The 21,128-nt window shown below is 46.0% G+C and overlaps 1 protein-coding gene across 2 annotated transcripts in view; it reads left to right on the top strand.

Moving 5' to 3' along the window:
- PCYT1B (phosphate cytidylyltransferase 1B, choline) overlaps positions 1-19,716 on the top strand; it is a 45,133-nt gene extending 25,417 nt beyond the window's left edge. For both annotated transcript variants that reach the window (XM_075097425.1, XM_075097436.1), the window contains exons 3-8: positions 784-900; positions 4,042-4,193; positions 5,144-5,222; positions 8,457-8,599; positions 10,777-10,965; positions 16,631-19,716. In XM_075097425.1, coding sequence (XP_074953526.1) covers positions 784-900; positions 4,042-4,193; positions 5,144-5,222; positions 8,457-8,599; positions 10,777-10,965; positions 16,631-16,837 — 887 coding nt within the window. In that variant the 3' untranslated portion in view covers positions 16,838-19,716. The remainder of the gene's footprint in view (positions 1-783; positions 901-4,041; positions 4,194-5,143; positions 5,223-8,456; positions 8,600-10,776; positions 10,966-16,630) is intronic.
- Positions 19,717-21,128: the final 1,412 nt, after the last annotated feature.

The raw sequence follows: 21,128 nt of genomic DNA, 5'->3' as shown, positions 1-21,128 counted from the left end.
TTTCCAGTCAGCTCTGCAAGGAACAATGTTCTCCTGTGCACCCTTGGATGTCCTTACAGCAGAGACATCTCTCTCTAGCACTGAAGCACAGTCCATGGAGGTTGGAGCTCTGTTGCTCTAATCTCCGCTGTCCTTTTGCTTGGATGTGGCACCAGTGTCAGCTGCGTCATTTGGTATAGCAAGTCCTTTTTCTATCTGGAGGCTGCTGCTGAAGATGCTGTACAGAAAGCAAGAGTTATAAGGTTGATAGCAGGAGGATGGTGAGAAAAGGAAATTATAGGCTCATTAGAAGAGAAGAGCTTGGGGGAAGTATGAAAAAAGGGAAGTGGAAGGTTTATGTGGAAGAGGTAAGCAATACATTTTTGCAGCCATAAGCTGTGGAAAAAAGAAAGTCACACACAAGAGGGGAGGAAAAGGGAGAGGATAGGAAAAAATTGAAAAAATCCAGAAGGCAGAACTGACTAGAAAGGCAGAGAGAAAAGAACAAGACATATGGTGGAACCCCGAATGAGACAGGAAGATGACATTTTTTTCTAAATTAGAATATGGGGATGATGGATGATAATAAATAGGCTAAGTCTGCGAGAAAGCAGCAGAAAGTACAGAGAAGAACAAGTAATGAGCAGGATAAAATGCTGCGAGTTCACCCACAGTGCATTTTGAATAACAGAACCGGGGTAAATCTCTGCAATTGTCTTATCTGGGAACAAAAACCTGTCCATTAGAATTAAGTGCAACTTGTTTTGGATCTGAAAAATCACTGTTGTGTTTCTTTCTCCACAGTTGACAGACCTGTCAGAGTGTATGCAGATGGCATATTTGACCTCTTCCATTCTGGCCATGCTAGAGCTCTTATGCAAGCCAAAACTCTATTCCCAAATAGCTACTTATTAGTAGGAGGTAAGATCAGAGTTATTTATTGTGCTGGATTTTTGCTTCTGTGCTTCAGTATCAGAGAGTTATTGCTGTGCTTGCACCCCCAGCTGTTTATGCACTGTGACTTTGAATGCTGCTTTCACTCTGGGGGCTTTCTATAGGCGATTTGCCTTGAATTATGTCTTACAATTGCATCAATTAAAGTAAAAGTCAAATTCTGCCCTCAGCAGCACAGGCACAATTCCCATTCTAGTTAAAGCAGGTGCCTGCATGACTCTGAGCTTAGAATAGCTCCATATGAATAATTTACCTTTTTCAGTTATTCGCTCAAAATTGTTCAAAGATGGAGATGAGAGAATGAGATCAACCGCTCATTTATTTCTGGCTCCTCGGTCACTCCGCCAGCCAGGCACAGCCCACGTCCCCTGGCTGCCAGGTCAGTACTGTGTGTGCAGACCCAGCCTTCAACATCAGCACGGAAGCTAAATCAAGCCCCTTACCATTGGAGACCCAAATGTAGGTCATGATTTGAACGTAGTTTTCAGCTCAGAAATGTCCCCAGGCAGGTTACTTTCTTATAATTTTTTTTTTTTGCCATGACTATCTTCTTTTTTTGCTGTGCAGCTGGCTAAGAGCTGTTCAGCAGTTGGTACGTGCCTGAGTCGTCACTGGAGGGTGGCTGTGTCCTGCCTAGCTGGCTGTGCAAGCCCTGCTCTCCTGAGGCCTCATAAACATGCCTTTCGGTTCCAGTTTCCCTGCACCTTTGGGCTTGAGATATGCCTTGCATAAACATTTCACAGCAGCGACAATAAAATGAATGTGAATACAACCTTCAGACGCTTTATAAGATGCATTATTTTGCATCTTTGTCCCAAATCAGTTGAGAGGGTAGAAAAAAAGACCCAGCACAGAGGAAAAGCAAAATCTCCTTATAAACACACTTCTTGGTTTTACTCTTTTACGAATTGTGGCAATTCTCATGGAGCGTCCTGTGAGGGAAAGGAGATAGCTCTTTGTTCTGAAGGAAGCATTTAGGACTCTCTTTTTTTCCTGCTGAGCCAGATAGCTTGCAGAAGCAGCTAGTGGAGGTGCAAGACCATGAGGTTTTTAAAAAAATGCAAGTTTTGTAGGTTTTGTTGTTGCTTTTAAATGGGGGTGGGGGGGTATGTGTGTGTGTCCCAGATCTGTCCTGATTTTGCTCTGGGGCAAAAGCCTGGCTCTTTTGAAATTCATGGCATAGCTTCACTTTGCCCTTATTTTTGGCATGAAGGACAAAGCAGCCAGCACCCATCAGTGCCTCTTCCCAGCAAGAAACTCTGCAACTTAGCATGTTTAAAAAATGGGCACCTTTCCACACCCACATACAATTTGTGCTGCAAAAGCACTCGTGTCATGTGTCTTTGTGGGCACTATAACCAACCCCTTTTATTTCTCATTGTGAAGACAATTATTTGGGGGCTAAGAAAAATTTTTAATAGATATTTATACCTTCCCAAATCAGTCATTAGAGCAGGATTACAGAATCAAAAGGAAATACAGAGATATTGTGTCTGCACTGTACATGAACAAATAGCAATCAAAAAATGAAATCAAACCTTTCTACAGAATTCAATCAAAAATTACTATTTTCCAATAATTTTAGAAGACCCTTTTTCCAGGAGAGGGTAGATTTAAGATGACTTAAAGGCTGTAAATAAATATAAATACAATCTCAGAAGGGATCTTTCTACTGAAAATGCTTTGATCTCCGTTCAATTTCTTGTCAGCGGGCATGAAAAATGACATAATAGGATAGAGTAGCATTTTGCTAGCTGAAATTCATATGTATATTATTATCTGGCTTTGATTTTTGCACAGACTCCAGGGCTGTCTAAGCCTTCTTACATTTTTCCTAGTTTAAAGGTCCTTAACGACCATCACAGCAAGAACATCCATTTTAGATCTCAAAAAAGACTGCATCTTTGCCAGCACCTTACCTGATAGGTTGATGTTTTCAAATTAGAAAGAAGCAGCAGCTGTAGGGCTGCTCTCACACTTCCCTGCAGCACTAATGACATTGCACTTATCATTTGTGAAGTACATTTACTGTTTGTCCCGGTGTCACAGACAAGTAAGATCCAAAGGCACAGGTCTGACCTCTGGTGAAGGACAACCACTGTCAACCCAGCTATAAATGGATACCTCATTATTCCATGTGGGGTATCAAATGACTATTGTAGCTATTATATTGGACAGTTACAGTTGTGGGGACAGGCCACTGTGTTTTATGCAACATTATGTGGGTAGAAAGATAATACGTAACTTTTATAGTTATGCAGTAACATGGGTGTTGCTTCCCCTCATTTTAAAGCAATGTGGCAAAGTATTGGTACATTCAGAGTTAAAGATGCAGGATTTGCTCGTTCCTCTAGAACATATGGCTTCTCCCCATCCTTTCTATGGCGCTTCCTATTTGAACATGGCACAAGCCTTACTTCTCTTTCTATGAAACCTGCTGAACTCAAAGCTAAACTCAGAGACAGATTCCTGTAAAATCTGCCATGAATTGTTTTCCACCAGTGTCTATTTAGTGAGAAACTGTTCTGCTGCAATTTAGAACTTTGTTGGCAAATTCATCATTTAGAGCAGTGTTTACATAAGAACAAAAAGCAGGAGCAGGAGGCCCAGAGAGGCTTAGGTGACTCCATCTTTGGAAACTCAGCTGGGCATGGACCTGAGCAACCCATGTAGTTGACCTTTCTCTGAGGAGGGGGGTTGGATTAGGTGGTGTCCAGTGGTGCCTGCCTGCCTCAACCATTTTGTGTTACATGACATTTGCGAGCACTCTGTCATTGCTGAAATTTCACTTTTTGATTGTTTTTAAAGCATTGTCCATCACACCTGAAATCTCACAGCCCATGAAATCCCCACTTACGTGCATATAGTACTGCTTGAGATGTCCTACAATATCTCGCTTGGGCTCTGGCTGCAGAAAGGGAAGGATCTCTCAGAAGTTTATGGTTGTAGCTGCCAACCCTGAGCAGAACTCTTAGATGCCCTGGAGCATCCCTAAATTAGCTAAGCTAATAACTAAGTGCTTAATGGCATTATCAGGAAATATTTAACTGCTGGTCATGCTAATTCTACTGAGCATAGAGCCATTTTGTTGATACTTCCATATTTTAGTTTGCAGTGACGATTTAACTCATAAATTCAAAGGCTTCACTGTGATGAATGAAACTGAGCGATATGAAGCCCTCAGACACTGTCGTTATGTGGATGAGGTCATCAGAGATGCACCCTGGACACTGACACCTGAGTTCCTTGAAAAACATAAGGTACATTTCTCCCCTTATCCCTCCCTTCCCCTGTGTAGACTGACAGTTGAGAATAAACAGCAAGTCTGTGAAATTCTATTAGCTGGAGCAAAATCTTTAATTCAGTTAATTCTAGTCACTGAAATTAGGTACATGGCATTGCTTGCCTCCATCTTTGTCAGAAAATGTTATATTTGTCTTGCCTTTTTTTTCTCAGGATGCTGAGATCATTTCTGTAGTGTGATTTGTGAGTGGCAAAATAACGCTGAAGAATTACTCACCAATTGACTTTCAGGAAAGGAGATTCATCATGAACGAGAAAAGTTATCATGTAGTGACTAAAGTCCTGTTAAAGTCCTGAATTAAAGGCACGTTTCTTACTAATGTCAACAGGTACAATAATTGGTCAGAAATACATAACAGTGTCATGTGGCCTCTGAAAGGCAGGACAGAATTTCTTATGTGCTATTAACTGTCTTACAGTATATATCAATCTTAACAAAAGCACAATTGACTAGGATGTATTTTAGTGTCCACGCCACTGGGTGATGAATGGACAGCATGACTACTAGGTATGTGTATATACACACAGCCCTGAGTAGGCAGAATCAATAATCCTGTCTCCATGGTCTTGAAAGCCAAGGCTTTGCCACTTGACTTAGTTCTTCCAGTAGCAGTAAAAGCAGGAATGGGTGTCTTAGGCTTTCTACAGCATATCACGCAGAGTGAGCCAGAGCAATGTGTTAATGGCAGATGCTTCTGGAGACAAGCTTCCCGTTCTTTCATAACTGATCATACAACACAGCAGCTGTAGGCCTAAATCTAGTGCAATATTCTAGGTGATGGCTTTAGGATGAGAATGTCAAAAGCAAGTCAGCTGAAGGCGAGGAAAGAGATGATCCTCCACAATGACCCCCCAACTGAACCAAAATTCAGTGATGGTGGCATGTGATTCTTCTGTTCACTGGCAGATTGACTTTGTAGCCCATGATGACATCCCGTACTCCTCCGCTGGCTCGGATGATGTATACAAACACATAAAGGAGGCAGGTAAGGGCAACTTTACATTTTTAGCACCTTCCTTTTCAGCCTCGGCTCAAATTCTTCTACTGCCTTTTAACCATTACTGCTGGGAGAGAAGCAGTAGAGATAATACCACATTCTCGTACACCCTAATGGTAGGTACTGCTGACTTGAGCAGAAAGGTTCACTTTGTAAAACCACAAAGGATGTCCTTGGCTGAATTCCTGCCATAACCCCAGGAAACCATTCAGATCTGTCACGGAAGAGTCCCATCTGGGTTTTTCTAAACAATTTCATGATGCTCACCTAAGAGCTCTGAACTGACGAAAACGAGTTCAGTTCCCACAGCAGCCCAGCCAACTTCAGTGGTTTGTTTATAACTGCAAACTGATGACTCCTTGACACAGCCCAGTCCTGAACATGGGCAAGCACAGGCAGCCTTCAGGAGTCATTAGGATCCACTTCTGATTTGCACTGAGGGTTCTTTATACTACACTGGCAAAGGGTTTATGTCAGCACTAGTGTGATTCATTTGCCATGACTATTTAGCAGTTTGGTTGACTACCATATTACATTGAACATGACCATGCTGAAGTAATCAGGAGTTTGTATTTCTTAGTTCAAGGAAGCTGAATTAAATCTGAGGTGACAATATTAAGCCGCTGTTTGGCAGCAGCAGCTGTCCTAACACAGTGAACAGCCCAGTAAGAGGAAGTGATCATACCTTTCTTCTGCTCCCTGGAGGTGCTGCCCTGAACACTGGCAAATCCATCCTCTTCCTGGGCTACATAGACATGTATATTGGAGGCTTAAAAAAATTCCAGAGCGAATCTGCCTGATGGTAATTTGTCACACAAAGTGACCTTCTCAAGCTATACAATGGCAGCAGTAGACCAGGTATTGACCTGAGCTGAAAGAATAAGTTTTTTTATAGCAGCAGTTCTTGATCTTTTTCCACTTGCAAACCTCACTGTGGTGTCAGACTCAAACCCTCCTTTGGGAACTGCTGTTTTACAGTTTCAGAGCCAGCACCATCTTACTTTGCTAGGCAATGGAACAAAGGTACCTCTGGTAAGGACAGGTCACCAAGGGACATACAGCATACGTGCTGATCCAGGCAGCTATGTGGCCTTTCTTCTCTAAGGTGCCGAGTGCACAGGACAACATGACAGGAGCCTTTGGTGTCACTGCATCGTTACCAGACTGAGCTGGAGAGTGTCCAAATCTGGCACATCCTTCTCTGCTGTTGCTGGGCACAGGTGCAGTGTGCACACATCCTGATGAGAAATTCAAACTTTGCAGAATAGACTTACAGCTTCAGGGGCTTGTGGCCTGTCCTGTGTCTGTCACTGCGAGATGCTGGAGAAGTGACTTCAGTCTTGTATGTCTAAATTTTGTTACATATAAACTGGGAATAAAGTTACCTTATTTGTGAAAAGTATTGAGATCTAGTGCTGTAATACTCCTAATGCTCCAGAACAGCATTATTAAAATAGTCAATTTTTCCTGGGGTGTATTGTTTTAAGTAGACCAATGCTACAGATGCACTTGTGCATTTTCCTTAGTTCCAGTACTCCCATTTTCCCCACATCAGGTTGTTGGGGAGCAGAGGAGGAGATGGGAACTGCAGAGGTCCTTGTGTAGATCCCCATGGGCTCCCATTTCCCCATTCTCTTCAATGGGTGGGAGGTTATATGGCAACGGTGAGCTGGGTGACAGTGCACTGACTAAACTTCTGCACATCTGTGAACTATTATTTTGGAAAACATGAATCAGTCCAACACATGAAGCATATGAAAGCAAAATCAGTGGCTAAAGGTAACATTCTCATATATGGGTTTGTGCACCTACTTGAAACCAATTCCACTTTTGGCTTAGCAAGGGTGAGGTTTGGATTTGTTCGTATATTCTTGTAGCTCCTATCTGTAACGGCTTCTGGCTCAAAGTGGTTTTTACTGCTTCCAAAAATAGTTTCCTGAGTGATTGCTGCAAGCCTGAAAAGCACGATCAGGGAAACCTCTCTTCTCGTGATTAAAATAACCTATTTCTTAGCAGAGTATTAATTAGAGATCAGGACGAAAAAATATCCCATAGCATTTAGTCACGAGAGGCTGCTAAGCTTCTTGATTCCTTCTCCAGATCTTTTTCTAACCCTGTGAAATTATCTAGTAATGCCTGCCTACTTCAAGTGAACATGTGAGGATTAATTTGCCAGTAGCTATACCACCCTTTTAAGACGAAGCACTACTTCATTTTGCAAAACCATTTCCCGTCTTATCTTACAGCTCTCTCTCATCAGCAGCTTGATGTTGCAATTACATATAAGTGATAGTAGTAATTTTTTGTAGCCCTACCTAACTACTAAACCAAGGTGTGCTAGCGCTTTGCTATTATTGCCTTTGTGACTTGCTTTAACAGTTCAAGTGGTCCTGTCTTGATAAGGAGCAATCAAAAAAGCAATGTGTTCCTCAGGTGTGTTGAGGAAAATACAAGCAGTATTAATAAATGGCCAGTTTTATTAGGGATGGATCTGTTGGAGCAGGGAGAGTGGTTATGCAGCTACTGACACGGCCAGATAGAAGTGAAATGGGAGCTATGGAGACTGATACCGTCAGCCCCCACGGTGTATCTGTGTATGTGTTCACACGACCGCTACACTTAATCTTCCTGTTACAAGTTACTGGCACCTCCAGGGTGTTTTCTAGTTATTGTAACATATGCTTTACCTGAAGGTACTTCCTTGCTTTGGCCAAGGCCAGAGGCTGGTCTGTTTTACTCAGCAGAACAAAGACTGTCAGACGGTGCAGCACAGGAGGGGAGGGGAGAGTGGAAATACATAGGAGAGCAGCAAATGGCCTTTCAGTAGCAGGAGTGGAAGCCAACCCCCTGCGCTCCTTCATATAACATTAAATAAGGGCTACACTTATAGAAAGAACTGCTCAGTGAATTGTCACAGCAGTGAGGTTTAGCCTTCCTGCCTCGGGAGCCCCTGCCAGTCTAATAAATTCCACATCACAGCTAACACTGTGAAGAGGACAAATTTTAGCCTTTTGAAGACTTGAGGAAGAATGAACGGTGTAGCAACCTAATACTTTCCCAAAGCTCCCACAGGAACAACAGGAAAGAACTAGGAATAAGACAGGCAGAATTGCAAGTCTTTTACCTTTGGTCAGGCGTTTTTGTGTTCATCCTCAGCTACCTGCCACAGTGCCTGGTCCTGCCCTGCTTTCTCAGCAGGCTTTCTTTTCCTACTTTGCTCAGGAATGTTTGTACCAACGCAGAGAACCGAAGGTATCTCAACATCGGATATCATCACAAGGATTGTCCGGGACTATGACGTGTACGCCCGGCGCAACCTCCAACGAGGATACACCGCCAAAGAGCTGAATGTTAGTTTTATAAATGTAAGTACATCGATCTGCATTTGCTTTCAAAACACTCCCTCCTAGGATCCCAAATGTAGAGTAAAGGTTAAGAAAGGTTATCTTCTTCCTGCTGCTTTTAGAATAGGTGGGAAGGACTTAATTTACAAGAAACAGGTAAGCTGAGGGTAGTTTTAATTGCTCCTGTTAATTAACGGCTTCATTTCCATCTTATACTTTCGCATTTCTGACAAAGCTGCAGCTCCTCCTTCCTCCTTGAGCTGTAGGTGACTTAATGACACATTAGGAAGGAGCCCACCCCTCCACCGCAGGCTTCTCAGCCACTCACCCAAGGCATGATTTCTTTCCTTATTCCCATTGTGAGAAGGCAGCAGAGAGAGCAAAGATTTTGATACCCAACCTTGCTCTACAGTGTGACAGGATAAAAACAAACAAAAAAAAACCCAGCTGCTGAGCATTGGAGATTACTAGAGGAAGCTAAAATGGTTTTTAAAAAGACAATGAAATGTGTTAGGAAGCTGGTACATAAATGATGCTGACCAGAAGCTGCAATAGATAGGGCAAGAGCACCATTTGAAAGGATAGCTCAAATTATTCAGCTTCCACATACAGAACTGCACCTTGTCCTCCAGTGAGAAGTAAACACTCAACAGAAATGAAAGTTTACTTTCCTTCATTTTCTGTTTCAAGTCTTAAGGCCTCAAGATAACCCACATTACCGAAATCTTTCCTGTGATTGGACTGGCTCAGAGGAGGACTTCCCCCTCCTGCCCTGATGCTGGGAAACCCCCTTGTGAAGGACTGAATTGTGTCATTTCATGAGGGTTTTGTTTACTTGTTTCTTATTTTGAAGTCTGGCAGATAAATCACAGATCACAGGGCATAAATATTTATTTCACTGTGCTTTAGTCTTTTACACCTCTAAAAAAATCATGTTTTTAAGTACTCCACGCAGATGGATCATTATTGCAAATAGCCACTAAGTTAAGGCATGCTGAACGCCTTTGGGGTTGACAAATTTATCCTCTAGTGGCTCTGAGGTTAAGATACTGTTGCATAAGGTATGCTTTCCCGAGTCTCAGACACTGATGTATCCTGAAGTCCCTCCTGGCATTTGGTTATTTAGCTTACAGTAATTTTAATTGCAGAAATACTCATTTGCACCAGAGGCTTGTTGCGTTTCAAAATAAAAACACCCAGGATTTTGCTAAGACAGAAAAGTGCTAGTTTCCTCATTAAAGAAAGGCCTGGTCACCTATTAGGTGCAAAGCGAGTTCAGTTTCTTTGGACCTTGAGGATTTAGTTTGGCCTTGTGGCCTGGAAGGACAGTTCTTTTAGTGATTCATGAGCTAGAATAAACCCCACCTCAGCACTAAACAGTATTCATTTTACAAGTAAATTCAAGTGCCCATTAAATGAAGTTCACAGGAAATTAAAAGCCTATAGCGATCTGTACTTATGCAGAGACTGGTACACCTTCAAGGGCACAGCGTTAGTTTGCTCTGTGCTCTGTACATTTGAGGAGCACAGAAGTGTTTCAGGACAAAAGCCCTCTAACCTGGAAGTATTTTAGAAGCTTGGCCCGACGTTAGCCCCCTAACATTATCTCCTCTGTCCCTGTCTTACTGTGTACCTTAGCAATTAGGAGTTTGCTCTTTTTTCTATCAAGTCTGCTGGCCACAAGCTGCTGGCCTGTGCACATCTTTCTGCTGCAGTCAGAAGCTCCTGTATTAGCCAGGCTTGGAGGTGAAGAGAGTTTTCCTTCTCCTCTGCAGAAATCTGACGAAGGAGAGATTTTGGTCCAAGTTATCATCCAGGCTGGCAAGTCAGCAGTAGGCTGGGTTTGCTAGGAAAGCCAGGGAGATTTGCCTTTTGCTTAAGTTTGAGCTGTTAATTTCTCACTTGTATCCTTCACAAGATTCGTATAATTTTTGAAGATGCATTCAGTTTGAAAATATGGAGAGATTCGTGTAGTGCATTTAACACGCTAATTGCACAAGATGGTCTTTTCAATATGTACCTTCTGCACTTCATTCCACAAATGTTAAATCTGCATTTATAAAAATAATGTGGGAATAGTTAACCAAGGCCATATGTATTAGGATACATTAATGCAATTTTTTTCTTCCTCTCAACTGTCAGTGGCTAATTATTTCCAAGTCTCTCTATATTAATCTTTGTCCACGCTTTTAAAACAGGAGAAGAAATACCGCTTTCAAAACCAAGTGGACAAAATGAAAGAAAAAGTCAAGAATGTGGAGGAAAAATCAAAAGAATTTGTTTACAAGGTGGAAGAGAAGAGCCATGACCTCATTCAGAAATGGGAAGAAAAGTCCAGGGAATTTATTGGCAACTTTTTAGAGCTGTTTGGACCCGATGGAGCCTGGGTAGGTATTCTGCCATCCCAGGAAGTCTGAGTGGGTTTTATTTATCCTCTGTAATGCAGATCAAGAGCAGATTCTTTTGCTGCAGTCTTTGTTTTGAAAGCCAGCACCGTAGGATAACACCAAACCTGCCTGCTGAATCCAGTAACGCATGCCAATACTGCAGCGGGAGGATTTGCCACTTCTGGCTGTTGCTTCTTTGGGATAATTTCCGTCTTTTGTGAAGGTGCGATGCTGAATGTGATACAGCATTCAGTAGAGCTGCATAACAGCAACATACGAGCAAACAGGCTAATACAGTCTATTCTCCCCATTAGAGATCAATGGGACCACACAGATAAACTGTACACTGCAGGTGGCGAGGGAAACAGACACTGAAAAGTTTTTCAATAGTTCTTTTCATACTTTGTACTCAGCAGAAGATGACAGTTTTCTAACTTTAAAAACTACAGATTCAAAATTCCAAGAAATTATTTTACATGTCAGGCAGCCAGGCTCATCTAACCGAATACAGGGAAGGCTCAGGGGGACCTGAAGCACTTTTGAAACTTTCCTCAGTACACGCTGGTGCCACAGACCCCATTTGCCAAAGGTCCCCAGGTGCCTTGGAAAGGCAGTTGAGAGTCTGCAACAGCATCCTACTGGGGAGAAACCCCATGGCCTTACCTGCTCAAACCAAATTCATGCACTGAGTGAGTGGTAAGTTGGTGACGCTTCAGAGCCCCAGAAGAGTCCCAGCCCCCACCTTTCAATTCTGATAGCTTGCCAAACCTTGAGAAACTGTTTTCTTGTACTACTTCCCGTTGCTACTTGAAAACAACAGCAAAGCTTATTTTGAATGTAAAAGTTACCATTTGTTTGAACAGACTTTCTTAGCCTGTCCTGTTGTGAGTCAGTCCTTTTCCAATAAGCTCTCTGTGCAGCTGCGTTCTGGTGAAAGCCCAGGCTCCAGCCAGACCCTGCAGTACAGGCATCATCTACGATGCGCTGCTCTAGTTGCAAGCTCCAAGTGAAGCTTTTGCTCAGTCTGAGGAAATGTGAGCAAGCGCGGAGGAGAGCAGCAACCAGTGCGTGGTGAATTGAGGGGAGCAGAGTAAGAGCTAGACAAATAATCCCACAGAACAGCAGGATGCTTCAGAGGTACATTTTCAGACCGTGGCCTGCAGGCACCCAGGCAGCTCCCTCCTCACTTGAAAGCAAACCTTTTGCAAGAGGCTTGTGCAAAGCTTTAACTGCTCATGAATTACAGTTTGAAGCAAAACATCAATTGAGGCAGCAAGCAAGAAAAAAACAGTTTAGGACTAGCATGAAGCAGATACTACTGGAATATTTTTAAAGAGCCAACACACACGTGATGTTCTCTCATGTCACTTTTATCATACCTAAACAATTCGCAGAATGAAAGGTACCTTCTGTTGAAAGGATCTCAGCAGAGTTTTTGTTTATAAACAAACCCTCAGGAAGATTCATATACCCCTGGTGAATTAAGTAGCCTACATCACAGCTGCGTCACAACTCAGTGTCACCAAAGTACATAGCACCTGCCTATTACTGGAGGTCTCGTCTTTCTCTGCCATGACTCGCCATCGTGATTACCCCTCAGCTGAGAAAAGCCTAAGACTAGGCTGTGAAGGCTTCAGAACACAGACTGCGTCTTTATAATCTTACAGCTACATCTGTCCCATGCAAAGGCAGGTGCTCTCTGAAAAACACCGATCCCAGCCATATAAACAAATAGGTTATTTAGCATTTCATTCATTGACAGCATCCTTCTCCTTGGGGAGGGGAAGAGGGTAAGCTCTTCAGATGAAAAGCCCAGGTTCACCTTTGTTGACCACACCCACATGAAGAGTGCTTCCTCTGTAAGCGGTTCTCCATAGAGCTTGGCAAGCGTTCCCCATGTGGGATGGTCCTGTGGCCAGAGGTGCTGAATAAATAAAACTAGTGCTAACAGAGCATGTGAAACCTGCAGGAGGCAAGATGAGTTTGGCTGTGCAGAGAGAGGCAAGGAACTTCAAAGTGTTGATCCCATTCCCTGGCTCTACCCACTCAACACTGCACGCTGATGGCATTTTTAAAAACCCTTTGCTGATAAAACATTTAACCAAATCCAATTAGAGAAAAGCTGCTCTGCAAAGGTCTTTGGTGGGGTGGAGGTGGCCTCCTGTTTACTGGGTTAGTGTCCCAGCCACAGAGTAGGAAATTTGGTGCAATCACAGAGACCTTTGCTAAGTCCAGGAGTGAAATCTCCTTGCAGTGTTGTAGGAAAAGCGTCAGTGACAGCAAGCTGAGAGGTGGTGTGGCTTTTTTTAAAGTCAGTTTGAGCCTTGCAACAGGAAGGACTTTTAAAATAATGATAACTTGCTATTAGTGTCAAAACTGTTATTAACATTAATTTGCCTTATCACTATTAGTTAGATGTTGCTTTTACTGTTGACATTAAAAGTACAGGAATTGTTACGGGCATGCTAGATTTGTAGATCAGTAATTTGCATGCCATTAATATGCTATTATTATTTCACAAATAATTATTATAATACGTTTTATGCTAGCATCAATTTTCTAAAAGTAGGGGCCACGTAACACAGAAAAAAATATCCATTTCTGAAAAAGGTCAAAATGTCAGTTTTGAAACATCAAGATGCCTATAATTCATTGGCAATTTTGCCCACCTGTGCAATCCCCTGTATGTATTTTTCCTGCGAGAGAGTCACAGAGGGTTCAGAAGCAACAATTAATGTGGCATGAAACTTTTGTCCTGGCTTGAGCGAGGACCACCACGCAGCCTGGCGCAGAGGCACTAATGGCAGAGCCACTGCTCCACAGAAGCAGGAGGTGGTAGGGTTCATTCCACCTTCTCTCGGACACGCATGAGCAGGCAGCTGCACTTCAGGTCAGCAGAGAGAAAGCAAGCCCCGCAGGGCAGGGTTTCCATGCTAATCTCCCTCTTGGAGGAGACAAGGTATCCCGCCAAAGGGCTCATTTTCCTCTGCTCTGTGCACAGAGGCAGTCGGGGACAGCCACACCGGGAAATGGCTGCATCACATCAGACATCTGCCAGGGCCCAGAGGAATTTTACAGGTTGTGACTAGAACCCAGGGCTGGTGTTTAGGCCATACCATGCATCTGCAGACTGACCCTGAGCACGGCCTTGAAATAATCAGCAGCTCAAAAGCAGCAGTCCTCCGTAACGCCCAGCTGGCCCTCGTTTTGTAAAGCAAAGGATTGTCAACATATACGCAATAAAATTCAGAAACAGGCAAAACAGTTTTGCCCAGGGGCAACTTTGCCAAAAGCAAAGTATTATCTCCCTAAACCAACTGGGTGTGCCTCAACTTGCTTGAACCAAGGCTTTGAAATTATTTTCCCATGTCCGGTAAAGGTCCAGAGTGCACCCAGCCTTAGCTAACCCTCCTGCACTTCAAGGGAGCCATTAACACTTGTTCTACTTCTTCAGCACCCAAGGGCCCAAGGAGCAGCCCCCCCACACTAGGAAGACCTTCCCTGCAAAGGGCTTGACTTACTGACCCTGCCAGAGCACAGTGGGAGGGGAAGAGTCATTCTGAAGGCAGGTGAATTACACCACCACCTCCTCCTGCAGCAGTTGTGGTTCTATCCAGCAACCTGGTGGCTAAAGCACTAACTCAGGAGGCAATTCGGACTGGCTGAGCACTTACCCTGCTGAAGGTGTGAGCGCACCAGCTTGTTCAAGCAACAAACTCTCTGCTGAAGCAGGCCCAGGAAGCAGGTGTCCCTACAGCCTGGCAGAGGGCCTTAGCAGGAAGGTGGGGTTCTCTTTTTCCATCCCTGGCCCATGTGGCCCAAGAACCCCATGCCGCATGGGATACCAGCCAAGCTGGGACACTTCAATCTCCCCCAGTGCCGGTACCACAACACCATGAACTGCTGCAAAGTCATGGAGCTTTCTGAAGTGGCTGGTAAGGCACCAGGGGCAGGAGGGAGTCAAAGTGTTTTGCTTGGCCAGGAAAAAGATACTTCCTTTTTTTTGTTGGGGGTTATCTTCAGTGAGAGGATGAAACAAGCCAACAAAACCTCAATTTCTGTAATCTAAAGAGAAATTTTGCGCTCCTACCACTGAATTTCAACAGGCTCCGGGGCTTTGCCAGCCCTGGTGACATCCTCACAGCTCTCAGCAGCAGAAACCCTCCCCCACCCAAATGCTTCCTGGCACTATTTATGACAAGCACCCACCATCTGCTAACTATTGAGATTTTTAGGAAGTCTTGACTACTTTGGACCTAGCAGTAGCGCAGGGGTCAGTTATGCTGTGGCTGTTTATGCGTGAGAGCATGGCGGAGTGCGGCTCCAGGCAGGAACTGTTCTGTCGTTCTGCACTGCAGCGACATCCAGGCTCTGGACCTAAGTTAATAAAGGGCCACGTGATAAAAATATAAATCGGGAGAGGGAGCTCACAGTGGAATAGTTAAGCTTGGCATTTGTGCTCTATCATTAACCCCCGGGATTAGCAAACACTAGAAACCTGATGGGAAAAACCTAGCATTTGCCCCTCTGCTGGCAGGGAATATTGAGTTTCAAAGAGGAGGAAGAAGAGCAAGACAGGCAGTTCCAGGCTCCTTCGCTGGGGGAAAGGTCAGCACAGCAGAGTCGCTGCAGGGGGAAAGGGAGGAGGACCAAAATGAAAACTCCAACTGAGAAAGTCTGTGGACTGCAGCAGCCCAAGCGGGCAAACCCAGAATACACGCTGCAGAAGTATTTTGCTCTCAGACCTGAACAGCAACTTAATTTTGTCCAGCTGGCTCTTCCAGCCGAGCATCGCCTGCGATCTGACTCCCAGTACTCCAGCCAAGGTTGATACTTCTCCTTCCCCATCCCCAGGAGGAGCACCAAGGCACTCGCATTTGGCATTTTCCACACAAAGCCTGCAGCAGCCGCGCAGTACGTGCTACATCGCCTGTAATCCAGCCCGGCAGCCTAACGCGAGGCCACATAGGTGCTAACAAGTAGCAGCATTTGCTATAGTGTAGCGGATTGCTTGACTGAAAAGGTGGTGTCTTCCCCCCTACCAGCTCTGGCAGGCCTCTACTCAGTTTTGCAATGCAAAAATGACAATAAAGCCCAAAGCAGAACCCAGAGCCTGCACATGTTTCTCTTTTCAACAGAGACACCTGAATTCTGGCATTCCCAGCCCCAGGTTAAGGGTTTGGGTGGTGTCCGCTCCAGGTAGCTGAGCAAGTGGCTGCCAGTATTTGGCAGGCACCGGGCTGCCAGCCTTGAGAAGGGAAGGTGAAGAAAAGGCTGGGCCAGCCAAGAAGCTCAGCAGGAGATGGGTGGTCCTTCCTAGCACACTGGGGGTTCTGGCAGAAAACTGACTTTTTGAGACCGAGTGTGACCAACAATAGAATCCAGGGGAGTTCCCCCTAGCTGGCTTAGGACAATAGACAGAGCATTCTCGTACTAGAGGTGTCCTACGTAAGAAAAAAACCTTGTCATGGTAAAAACAGGTTATTACAAGCACAATAGAAGAGGCAAAGGCTAAACATGGACCAAACTGGCCATGCTTCAGAGCAGAATTCTGTCTCCCTGCTCTCTCCCAGGCGAGAGGCGCAGCGCAGCGTCTGGCTGCGCACAGATGCACCTTCCCCTCTGTGCATTACTCAAAGAGCATCTTTTCACTTTGCTTTTGCAGAAGCAGATGTTCCAGGAACGAAGCGGGCGAATGCTCCAGGCTTTTTCTCCCCGGCAGAGCCCAAACAGCAGTCCTACGCGAGGCCGTTCTCCATCCCGTTCTCCGTCTCCACCGTGGGTCTTCAATAAAGCCTCCCCTCCCTCTTCTCCGAAAGCTGCCTCTGCCTCCCTCAGCAGCATGAGCGAGGGAGACGAGGATGAAAAGTAAAATAAAGATATATTTTTTTAACCATGAGACAGAAGAACAAGCTATGAACTCAACTGCTGGATGGGGAGACGCATGAGGAACATCTGGGGTATCTCTGACAGCAGGGAACGTGCTCTAGGAGAAGACGCTGAAAAGGGACTGGAGCACGGTGAGATCTCAGGAAGAGCTTATCCCATCCCCACTCCCTCGTGGTGCCTGGAGGCCCGGCCAGCAGTGCTTGCCAGACACGGTACCAGGGACTGACAGAAAAACAGACACCTTTGTGCTAACGGCTGCTGTGGCCAGGCTGGGCCGGCGGGGAGCTCTGCACTGAGCAGGGCTGGCGGGAGGAGCCCTACCGGCTCCCGATCCAGCCCAGCACACAGGCACACGATGGCTGCGGCCCATGGACAGAGAAGATGCAGTTGTGCTGGACCCTGCTAACTTTGAGCTCTTCCGGCACGTGAAGGAATGGCCTTGCTGCAGCAAATACATTCAGAAATGGGAAATAAAATTTAATTTTTTTCTTTCTGAATGAAGCCTACCCCAGACCCCAAACCACGCCAGTGAAATGGAGAGCTCTCCAGCTGAGTCGGTGGAAATCCATTTCATATGTTCAAGCTATTGAATGCTGCTTGTTGACCAAGCCTCTGTACGGGGTGTATGTAAAGAGTCAGGCTGTATTTGCTTTATCAAATCGCTCCCCGTGTTCCTAGTGCCTGAACAGCTACCTGATAACTTAAGTTTTGCTCCCTGGCTTTGCACTTTGGAGGCAAGACAGCAAATGAAAAGACAGCCCTAGCTGGAATGTGGTGTTGTAGGAAATAGATAGTTTGAAGATGTTGATTTTTACTGGTAAATTCTAAACAACACATGGGATCCCAAGGCCTCAGGATCAGGCCTCCTAGGAAACCCTGCTGCTCACGTGCTACGTATCGCCAAATGACGAGCACAACAGTGCTGCTGTCCTCACGTGCTACTCAGGCGGTTAAACAATCTCTCATCAAACTCTATAAACGGGATATGTTCACCGACACCCTGCCCCTGCAAGCAGTCCTGAGGCCATTCTTCTACTCTAACATGGAGAAAAAGTTGGAACAATGGAAACCTTTTAAACAGGATTAGGCACGCGGATTTTCTTTCTCTGCCCATAACACCTGTACAGCCCCAAGCTGAACCACAGCAGGGCTAGCACGAGTGAAGCTCTCCCCTCCCCTCGATGCACTAGCTGATCTCCTCCCAGCTTGGCAGAGGCAGACCTGCCTGACGTCCGGCTCCACCCTCCAGGCCCGCAGCTGGCACCTGCTGAGGTGGCTGCAGACTCGCAGGATTTCTGAGCATGGGGGATCCCCCGCCCCCAAGGCTGCCCTGCTTCACAGCTCAGAGACACAGGAAACACCCAGCCCACATCACTGCGGTAGGGCTGCAAAGCAACGATGTGATTTTGCTCCCAGGCTTGCCTGGCAAAGCCTGCCTCAGTGCACAGGTGTGTTCAAGGCTCTCCAGCCCAGCACCAGCTTTGGTGCGCCAGGCCAGCAAAGTAATGGGTGCTGCCACCTGCCTGTCCCACCAGCAGCCTGCCGGGCACAGAGCCCAGGCAGCCTGGGCAGGGGGTCACAGCAGCAAAATCGACACTGTGCCACTGCTCCCTGGGGTCACAAACCCTCCAGGACACACCGCCTGCTGTGGGCTGCACCAGTCAGCACTTGGCTGGTTCCCTGCACAGGCAGCACAGGAAACACTGGGAGAGGGAGGGCTCCGAGTGGCTCTTGGAATAAATATCTGTGAAGGAACGAGATGCCTGAGTGCTTGAACAGATGGGGTGGGGTAGCACCTGCTGGCAGCAGTTCCCCCCAGGCTACCACCCGTACCTCCTCAGTGGCCTAATAGGTAAATTCCTTTCACTCCTTCCCTTCCTGCTACTTTTCCAGGCAGGTAAATTACAGAGCCTTGTACCAGGCACCAGGCAAGCCCCACACTCTGTTCATTCCCTACAGCTTTCATCCCCACCACCACCACTGCGTAACTGGATTTATTTTGGGAACACTTTGCCAGACACTTCCCTGACTACCGCAAGACTGAGTACATATCTCCTGGTGTGCTTTGTCCTCTGGAGTCAGGCTAGGTCCTTGTTCACAGAGCTGCAAAAAGAGATGATCAGGGAATAGGGTGAGCTACCGCTTTCACTGGGAAGTGCAAGGGGAGAGCCACAGCTAGTTCAGCTGCCGCCAGCTGTGCGCCCACGGTGCAACTGAGACCTTTCTCAGCCCTAGGCAACTTGCTGCTGTAATTTCATAACTGGGATGCACTTGTTAGTTTTTCTGATCCTTTGCAAGTCTTAAGTCTTCCCATCACAAACCACTCCTCCACCATGGAAACTGTCTGCTCTCTACTGGTGCTGTTTATACAATGAGCCACGTCCAAATGCGATGGAGGTGGGCAGGTTTTTGTTGTTCCTGTTGTGGGTTTTTGGGTTTTTTTTTTGTTTTTTTTTTTTTTTTAATTTCACAGCACTTACTGTTCAGCAGCCCTTGCTCAGTGGTTTGAGTGGACGACAGCACCACGACTTGTAAATAGGAACTGGAGAAAAACTCACCAGTGACCTCTTCTTAACAGAAGCTGTTTCTCAGAGTCAGAGGTGGCTACCCAGCAACTAAGCCATATACTGTACCAGACGTCCTTTTGCATTTAGGATATCGTTAAGCTGAAGCCTTTGCCCTGCTGGTACAGACACAGACATGCACGTGCTGTGTCCAGCAAACCAGCACCTCATTGTCTCTGGACATGCGGAGGGCAATTTTGCACTTCTGAGTCATGGTTGGGTTTTATTTTTCACAAGTGTTGCTTCAATTCAGTCCTATTTAACAGCCAAGCTCCACATGAAAAATAAACAGCGTGCAACAGATACTGCTGCCTCTCACCTTCATTTTATAGCACCTTTGGACACACAAAGGCAACCCCCAGCATAAGCCCCACTGGTAGCCCAGTGCTTGTTGCCCCCATCCTTTGTGCCCCAGTACAAAGTACCCATCCTGACGCCCCCACAAATAAACCAGAGCAGCGTCTCCAACCTGCCCAAAATCCTGCTGCTCGAGTTGCCACTGCTGCTCCCTGCAGTGACAGCACCACCTCTCTCCTTGCATTCGCTCAGATTCTTCTGGCTGCAAGGTAAAGGCAGGGAAACGCTGCCTCAGCTGGCGAGGCGCAGCAGCAGTCACCAGCAAGTTTGAGACCTCCCTTCCCCTCTGCCCCGGCGCAGGGGCGTCAGGAGCCACTGCTTTAATTCTTACTTGTAAGTGGAGGGAAGAGGCAGCGCTTTTGCAGCCATCCTGCTTCTGCTTCTGAAAACCATCCCCAGCAGCAGCAGCAGCAGCAGCGATGCCCCTGTGTGTGCCAGGCCGGTTTGCAGCTGTGCCACACTTACGCAGAACTGCGGCAGCAAATATTAGCCACAGGGACAACTCTTGATCCTGGCCTTTAGACTTGACCCTTCCTCCAGCTAAGTCAGTCTGATGCCTGGACGTTCCTGCCGCGCTCTTTCCCTTTTGTCCTTTCTGTGAGGAAGACGTTATTACTGCACCAGCTGCAGAGAAGTGCTTTTTTTAAAATTATTTATTGTCAGTCCTGCCTCAGGCAGGGAGAAGCTGAAGGTATTTTTAACTGCAGAATAAGAACAAATTTCAAAGCCATTTGGCATGGCAGAGAAACTATTTAAAGGCACAGAGTCCACACCAAAGCGTTCCCTGGTAATACCAGCTTTATTACTTAAGATGGATTTGGGGCTCTTTTGAGCAGTGTCTTGCATCACTTGGGAGATACGAGGCATCCTGCTACGCTCCCAGGACCGGGAAAGCCAGCCCGGCTGCAGTCCCGCCTCTCTCTTGCCACTGAGCTGCCTCCACAGCCCCATGGGGAGGAACATCCGCCCAATGCCTCCCCACAACCTCACTGCCTTTTAGGTGCCAGTTGTGCGCACACATCCACCCGCGCAGCCAACCGCGCTCTGGGAAGGGATGACAGGGACTCTTGTTCACACAGGCCTGATGTAAACCCAGGGACAACGTGAGCCACCACCAAGTCAGGCCCTCCCGGCCAAGGCGACACAAAGAGGGAACTGCAGCACCCTGCGGTAGCGTCTCCCTCTAACGCAAAACAAGCACCGAGTTGGATTTGGAATAAACTTTAAATGCAACAGTCTGAACTGAAAAACATTTTCAGGTATTTTTTAACTGGGATTTCATTACACCATAGAAACCCTGAAAACATTAGCAAAGAGCACGACTGGAAATAGTCAGAAAGTCTCCGCTGTAGG

The sequence above is a fragment of the Phalacrocorax aristotelis genome, chromosome 1 (genome assembly GCF_949628215.1).
Source record: "Phalacrocorax aristotelis chromosome 1, bGulAri2.1, whole genome shotgun sequence".
In the NCBI taxonomy this organism is placed as follows: domain Eukaryota; kingdom Metazoa; phylum Chordata; class Aves; order Suliformes; family Phalacrocoracidae; genus Phalacrocorax; species Phalacrocorax aristotelis.
The sequence above is the reverse complement of the archived record's forward strand: the minus strand, read 5'-3'. Positions and strand labels throughout refer to the sequence as shown.